At 58.2% G+C, this 7,739-nt stretch overlaps 1 protein-coding gene across 1 annotated transcript; it reads right to left on the reverse strand.

Moving 5' to 3' along the window:
* Positions 1-494: 494 nt before the first annotated feature.
* SNX15 (sorting nexin 15) lies at positions 495-5,682 on the reverse strand. The gene is made up of 8 exons (XM_004682645.2): positions 5,494-5,682; positions 4,809-4,844; positions 4,487-4,607; positions 3,628-3,743; positions 3,387-3,534; positions 2,975-3,118; positions 1,594-1,851; positions 495-1,035 (listed from the first exon to the last, which is right to left on the reverse strand). Exons 1-8 carry the CDS (start codon positions 5,590-5,592, stop codon positions 929-931), a joined length of 1,029 nt encoding a protein of 342 aa, XP_004682702.1. The 5' UTR covers positions 5,593-5,682; the 3' UTR covers positions 495-928.
* Between the last annotated feature and the right edge of the window lie 2,057 nt (positions 5,683-7,739).

Raw genomic sequence — 7,739 nt, forward strand, 5'->3', positions numbered from 1 at the left:
CCGCCCGGCTCCCGACCGGCTCCGTGGGCCCCCGCCGGCCACACACCTGGTCCGGCGCCCACGAAGTCTCAGCGGGCCGCCTCCCGAGATGCACCGCGCGGTACTCTCGCGCGCTCGCTTTCCCACAATGCGCCGCGCGCACCCAGCAGTTCCCGGGACGCACCGCGTTGCAGAAATTTTTGCTCCCGGGGGCCGAGCTGGCAGCGGGCTCCTGTCCTGCCTCCGGCCTTCTGAGCCGTCGCTGTCTTCAGGACGGCTTCTTCCTTAGAAAAATGGGAACCAGCACTTTGGTGCCTCTCATTGTCCTCTTTCCCCACTAACCTGGCTCACTTTCCCAGGAGACTCTTCGCCCATTTTCTAGATCAGGGCCCCGCAACTTTTGGCAAAACACCGTCTGGTTTTGGGATTTGCGGCCGATTCTGTAAGTCATCCCTGCCAGTGTGGCAGGAAAGCGGCCGCAGACAATACATGAATGAGCCTGGCTATGTTCCACCAACATTTTATTTTTAAATATTTAAACTGCATATAATTTTCACCTGTCACAGAATATTATGCTTTTGGTTTTATTATACCATCAAAAAATGTAAAAACCACCCTAGCTCATGGGCCTTACAAACCAAGGCGGTGGGTTGGATTTAGCTGCGGACCTGTCTGCAGAACCAGGTTCCAGGTGAGGAGAGGGCAGTTTAGTGACCGATGCTGCTGCCCCAACAACCATAAAAAGGCAAGATCAAGTGTGAGTCTCTGACCCCAAGGTGGCAGGTGTGGTCAGGGCTGAGAATGCATTCTTTATCTCATTCTTGGTCCAGTTCCATACAGAAATGGCCCCTGGAATCACAAGACCAGGAGACAGGGCCAGGCACCGGGGAGAGGAGAAGGGATGGCTGGCAGTGCTGGCTGGCACTAGTCCGGGAGGGTCCGCTTCCTCTCAGGGCGGGAGTTGGGTCATGTGCAGGTGTAGGATTTCCTCTGCCCGCTTTAGGTACTCTGCTGCCTTCTTCTTAACACCCTCCCGGCGAGCAGGGGATGGGTCACCTGTGGACAGAGAATGGTACCCTTGCTGAAGTACCTTACAGGATGGGAGGAAGGCTGGTCTCACCCCTGATGGTGCACACAGCATCAAGAGGCCTTTGCCCTTCCCCTGAAGTCAGTACTAGTCTCCCCGTTTACGAATAAGAAAACAGCCACCAGAGTTCAAAAAACTGCCCAAGTTAATAGCCAGTCAGTGTGGGGCAAGCCTGTCCCCCAACTGTTTACTTTTTATCTATGCATACAGAACTGGAGTACAGGCCAGAGGTGCAGGGGCAGTGAGAGGACTCACCAGAGACAGAGTGGGGCGCAGAACAGGAGGACTGACTGAAATACACTACGGAGGGGAGCAATGGGCAGGTGAGGAGCGGTCTGCCATGCCATGTGGGTCAGCTCCCTGGCCGGGGATGGAACTCATGCTGTAGTGGCTGTGATAGCTTCTTAGTGCTGCTCTTTAACCCACTGTCACCAAGGAGGGCCCCCCATACTGTTTTTTTACCTGCCCCACCCAACCCTGCACCACCACATGCATAGGCTTGACCCTCCAAGCACAGTTCTACTCACTGGGTGCCCCCTCCAGCAGGATGTGTACCCCGTCCCGGTAGCCCTGCAGAGCTGCGGGGTAGGCGCCGGCCTTCTCATCACGCAGAGCCTGGGTGATGAGCTCTGTGGCATGGCTTAGATAGGCAGGCGCGGGCCCTGCATCCCCCTCCTCTTCCTCCTCCTGCCCTCCTGGCTCCCAAGGCTCCTGGTCCAGCCTCTCGGACTCTGCCTCCATCGCAGCCAGCTCATCGACATGAACAGGACTGGAGCCCGCAGCTTCTGCCATCAGAGCCGGAGTATTCAAGCCAGACTGGCCCTGCCAGCCCCAGAACCCACTGTCCACCAGCATTTCTCTGTTGCCCACAGGGTTACCAACCCACCCCTAGTGGAGGGTTCCTGGGATGCCCTCATGTTGGAGTTGGGGACTCAGGTGTACATGCAACCTGGGGAATTCTGAGAGGGCACTGCAGCTGCCCACCTTGGCAGGACAAGCAGCTGAATAAACTGCAGTATCAGGCCTCGGGGTGGGAGGGCAGAGTTTAGGGGATTTCCCAAGGACAGAGGGGATGGCTCATGGGAACCCCTTGACAGGTTCCTGCCCAAGCAGCTGCCCACAAGAACCGCAGGGGGCTCAGCGGGGCAAGACAGAGTGTTTTGGAGTCGCCTCTCCTCTCTCATCCCCTCTTCCTCTTTGATCCTGGGGGGACTAGAGGGGTGGGGGAGGGGGCACCCCTCACACCACGTCCAGGCCACCAGTCAGGCCTGAGGGGTCAGGGGGTGAGGCTGAAAACCAGATGAGAGACAGAGGTCTCGGCTGAGAGGGCCCTGAAGGAAGAGAACCGAGTGCCTGACACCGGGCAGAAAGCAAAGGGCCCGCCAGGAGGTGGGCGGCAAAACGAGCTTCAAAGACTTGCGGAATCAAACTGGGAGGTTTCACGATTCCCGTCACTGGAACACCCAGCTGCAGTGACAGCTGAGCTCAGAGACTTTCAGCACGAGAAGACCTGGTGCCTCGGTCCGGGCCTGTGGGGTCCTTGGATCTCAGAGCCAGGAGCTCTGGCCCTGGCACCGCTGTGGGAGCCTTCTGTCTCTGGTGAGCCGGGGCCTCCCCTTGGCCCAGAGCTACCGGCCTTCAGGTTCTAATGGAGGGAAGGCCCACCCTCTCGGGGCACGGCCACCCTGCCAGGTGCAGGAGCACAGAGAGGACCCCATCCTGGGAGGCGGCTCATTTTCTTTCTCCCTCTGCTCCCTGTGCAGCAGCAGGGGCCAGGGCCTGGCTGTTTCTAATGCTTGCTCAGGCTCCCAGCGGCCTGCAGGGGGCGCTCTCTGCCAGACACAGGCACCACACAGGCCAGGCCAAGGCTCTGCTAGTGTCGCAGCCCTGCTGGGCCCAGCTCCTTACCTTCCTTGGAGAAGGGGTCAAAGAGGGCGAGCTCAGCCTCGGTGAGGGGGCCTCGAGCAGGGGAACTGGATGCTTCCTCAGTGCTCCCACAGTTAAAGAGCAGGTCCAGGGCCTCCTGGGCAGGGCTGGATGGCGGGGGCTCAGCTGCAGAACAGATCACGGACGCCATACCTGCCCTAAACATTTCTGAGCTTTCAGATGGAGAACACCCTCCCTCAACCTTTGTAGCAAGCATGTGCAGAGGCAGGCCCATCGCTATGGTCTGCGCTCAGATTAGGTAGCTACAGCTGAGTATGATGGGCTGATTCCTCAGCTGCTTGGTGGGAGAGGCGCTGGGACACACCTTGGGCTTTTTACCAAGATCGCCATTTTGGGTCCTCCAGCCCTGGCTCCTCCACATACCCCAAAGTACCTGGCACCTCCAACTCCTCAAGGCCCCTCCTCTCAGCAGGGAGCGGCTGGGGCAACCGGAGATCATCCAAGGGCGGTGTGGGGATGAGAGGGGGTGGCAGGATGTGCAGGTCCCTGGGCACCTCAGAAGGCCTGGTCACCTCCCCACCCTGTGAAAGACATCAGCAAGGGGTCACAGTTTGCAGCCTGGTGGGCAGGTAAGCATCCCAGGTGCTGCGGAAGGAGGGAGCAGGCACACATACCCGGAAGAACTCCTTGAGCTGGGGGCTGTTGTTGAGCGCAGGGATGTCCACCGTGAAGCGAAGCAAGTCCTCAGCCCCCTTTCGCCGCTCCTCAATCACTGAGGCTTCAAACCGGCCTGCACCCCGGGGACAAGGGGAGAGAAACAGTTACCCAGCCCACTCTTGCCCGGCTCATGCCCCAGAGAAGTATAAGCCTCGTTTGTAATTTAAAACTTTCTAACAGCCACATTTAAAGTGCAAAAAGAAACAGGTTGTCATCTATTTTTTATTACATCAGTGTTTTCTCCCCCACCCTCTCCTGGACCCCTTGGCCCTTTCTCTGACTTGCTTCATTGTGCTAATTTATAATTATTTTGCTGTGTCAGTTTATCTGCTGTGGTTCCCTACTTTACTCTTTTATGTGAAAATGTCCAATATTTATCTATCTTTCTGACTTGCTTGTTTCATGTAATTAGCACAGTCTAACCAAAGTGTTCTCACCTGAACACGTAGCCAACACATAAATGAGCTGTTCGCTTTCATGCGGAGTGAGCACCTGACCTAACACAAGGCTTAGTCACACGGGCCGGTCTGGGGCCCGGGGCTGCAGGAGCACTGGCTGGTTCTGCCTGTAGAAGCCAGTCCTCCATCCCCTGGGCCTCTGCATCTTCATCTTGAAAACGGGGCACATGAGGGTGATGAAGGGCCCAGCACACAACAGGGTGAATCAGACGGGACCCTCATTTTCCCCATCTGTAAAATGAGGCCATTTCCCAGCACATCTGGCTGGGTGTCCCGTCCCTGTTCAGTGCTGTCAGGGGAGGTCCCCTGTACCCACCTCCCCTGCATCTCTGCCCTGAAAAGTCCAGGTCAAGCTCACCAAACACCTGGCCGCGGGGGAAGGCGGGGAACTCCTCCAGGCGCCTGAAGAGGTTGCGGTGGGTATAGGCCAGGTCTCCATGCAGCTTTCGGAAGTCGCTATACCGCTTCCAGACCACTACCTAAGGGGGGCAGAGGCTCGTCCCAGACCAGCCACGGTGGGGGGCCCACCCCCCCAGTTCTGCCCCAAGTGTGTGCCCATTGGGGCGCAGCTCCCCCACTCCCCTGCCAGAGAGGAAGAGCAACCAACATCTGCCTGCAGAGTCACCAGCGGTTCCTTCACTATTTCCAGAACTGGTGCCCCCTCCTCCAGGGAACCTCACCTCTTTGATGTCGTCTGGGTCCCTCTTTGAGATGAACTGAGGAGGAAAGGAGAGACCCAGGTGAGACCAGAGTGTGCGCTGACACCTGTCTCCTCGGGACTCCGGGGTGCCCCCACCTCCCAGCCCCCACCAAAGGCCCGGGAAGGCTCGGTGTAACATTGGACACTTTTTCTACGTGCACCTCAGTGTCTCCGTGGGTCAAGTGAGGGGGACCCCTAAAGGCCCATCCAGACTAGAGGGCAAGGCGGAGACTCCCGGTCTTTGAGCTATGCTGAGCTGTTAAAGCCATAGGCAAGTGTCTCCAAAAGGTAAACACTTCAAAGGGCTTTAATGGAACCATACGACAAGCCGGTGAACAAAACTTAGTCTAAGTGACTGGCGAATGAACAACATTTGGGTTGTTAACGTCGACAAATTCGCAGCCCAACGCGCTGACACACAGATGGGCGTGGACACCCACACCTCGCCGGGCCGGCTGTCCAGCCCTTTTAAAAGGACAGCGCCCTCCCACGGCCCCGCCCCCTCACCGCCCAAGAAGTAGACGAAGGCCCTTCCGCTCCCTCCCTTAAAGGGAAAAGTGCGTTTTTGTCGTCTAAAAGGGAGCTTCCAGTGGCGCCTAGCCTTAAGGTAAAACACGGTCCTCTCTCGTTAAAAGGGTAAAGGCGCCCGCTGGGCCCCACCTCACCTGAGCCGTCACTTTGTACTCGGTGTAACCCTTGGGGTGGGTCCGCGGATCCGAGACTGTGTAGTGCCGCAGGAAGTCGTCTTTAGCCTGGCGGGACATCGTCACCGAGCTGGCGCGGAGCTGACCGCCGGCCTCGCTCTCCTCCGAGCTACCCCCGCCCCTCGGGGTGAGCCGCCGCGGGCAGCAGCCTCACTGGGCCTGCGCCCTTCATCCTCCGGCCCAGGGAGCAGGTCGCAAGTGACAGCGCAGGTCTACGGCCAGAGGCGCGGCCTAGGGAGCGTCTAAAAAGTTCTCGTCGTTTTTAAGCGCAAACTGGGGATTCGCGAGCTAGATGGGGGGGATCGCCCAAAGCCCACGTCCCTTATCGCGCATGTCCACACGTCCGCTCCGCTGCTTCCCAGTTCCCCTTTTTCATCTGTCGACTCAACTTTCACTAAGTCCAATCCGTACCAAATGTGTCCAATTTCCTTTTCTCCGCAGCACTGGCTGATCAAGCTTTCTGGAGTGCGGGAAGACAAAAGGGCTCCGGAGAAGCTGACGGTTCTCACCTACTGGAGTGTCCTTCTAGAATGGGGGTGTTTACAAAGGACCCTGACAGCGGGAGCTTCTTTTTTCCTCTGGAGGCTCTGCCCACCTCTGCTTAGCACTGGGTCTTTGCCGCTTCCCGGGGTAGTTCTCTGCTACCGCTGTCCCGCCCACCAGAGAATCGAAAGGTGGGGGTACTCTTCCTGACCCGGTCCCCCGTGGGGCTCTCCTGAGACCTTGGATCTCCGTTGAGGAGCAGAGAGCACACCTGGCAAGGGGCCAGCTTACTCCTGGAGTCAGTGTGTGTGTGTGGGGGGGGGGGGCTGGGCTGCCCAGCCCTGCTGTCCAACCTGGCTGCGGGACCCCCATCAGGATGCCCTCTGGCCCCTGCTTTCTTTCTGAGAAACAGCCTCTCTTCTGAAGGCGGCTGCAGTCTGTCCGGGCAGGCCCTGAGGGCCACCTCCAGGTTATAGAGCTTATCATGGGTGATGTGCTTGAGGCCATTCATGCCACTGTGGCTGGGCTTCCCTCATGAGGGCGCTGTACCTCAGGTCCCCAGAAAGAAACAAAGCCAACTCTCAAATCCGGCTCCTAGAAGCTGGGGGTAGGGGGTGTATCCCTAGGGAAGTCTATGGCAGGAGGCTGGGGGGTGCCCAGCACAGCGCACCCCCTTGGGTGCCCAGCACAGCGCACCCCCTTCACTCTGGACACCCTGGACAGCTCCTGCTCTCCCAAGGCCTCAGGGCAGGCTGTTGCTCCCAGTCTCCTCTGGCCCATCATTCCCTCCCCTCTCCTCCCTTGCCCAGCAGCTCCCAGCTTCCCTTCCCCCTTTGCTCCCCCACCTCTGCAAGCCCTTTCCAATCCAAGTCCATTTAGCCCCTGGCCTTCTCCGGAAGAGACCTGTCAGAAGACAGGGGAGAGGGAGAAGCTCCAGGTGCGCAGCTGCCAGGCCAGCGCCCTCCACCACAGCCCACAGGCTTCTGGCACATGATGCAGACTCCACCACAGGGCACGCGCCGGCCCACAGCCTTTTGCAAGCAGGGTAACCTCGCATGTTCTTGTTTCAAGCCATGAATAATTCACTTGTAAAATCAAGGCCGCTGCTAAGAGCCCTAAGACTTGAACACCGGTGACTCCCCTGGTAGCTCCTTGCAGTTAGCTCAGTGGTGATCAGGATCCTGACTGTGTACACAGTGCTTATCACACACAGGACACCAACCCATGTCCTCATCCCAACCCTGGCAGGTCAGTGCCATCACCTTGCCCCTGGTGGGGAAACTGAGGTAGCAGCTGGTGAGCGTAGAGCTTGGGTTTGGCTCTGGAGCCTCAGTGTCTTCGCTGGGCACAGGGGGGCTGTAGTTTTTACCCAGATGACACTTCACACCCGGAGGTGCTTTGCGGTGCTCTATCCAGCATCCAGTCCCCGCCTGCGGCCCTAAGCGAACCCAGATTTTGTACAGGCCTCTCCGTCTGGGAAGGGACGCTGGGGCGTTTAGGGATATATCAGGAGCTTCTTCCTCCCCTTTTCCTTGGGAAAACCACCCTCATCTCATCAGTCAGGCTAATCCCCATTTCAACCAGGCAAAAGCTGAAAGCAGTTGGGAAGGATGTGGAGGTTGGTGCAAATGCCAGTTCTTCACTTCTTCAACTTCCGAGTTGGTCTCCTTGCTGGTCGCTGGGGCAAGCCCCAGAACCTCCTGGAGGGCCTCATGTGCATGGGG

This window comes from Condylura cristata, unplaced genomic scaffold, assembly GCF_000260355.1.
Source record: "Condylura cristata isolate star-nosed mole 26May11 unplaced genomic scaffold, ConCri1.0 scaffold00015, whole genome shotgun sequence".
Lineage (NCBI taxonomy): Eukaryota > Metazoa > Chordata > Mammalia > Eulipotyphla > Talpidae > Condylura > Condylura cristata.

Excerpts from the sequence above, each read along its gene's own strand:
- SNX15 (XM_004682645.2), bottom strand. The coding sequence starts at position 5,592 with ATGTCCCGCCAGGCTAAAGACGACTTCCTGCGGCACTACACAGTCTCG. Across the intron at positions 4,608-4,808 it reads ACCCAGACGACATCAAAGAG|GTAGTGGTCTGGAAGCGGTA; the intron begins GTGAGGTTCCCT and ends TGCCCCCCTTAG. Across the intron at positions 1,852-2,974 it reads TGACCCCTTCTCCAAGGAAG|AAGCTGCGGGCTCCAGTCCT; the intron begins GTAAGGAGCTGG and ends CTCTGATGGCAG.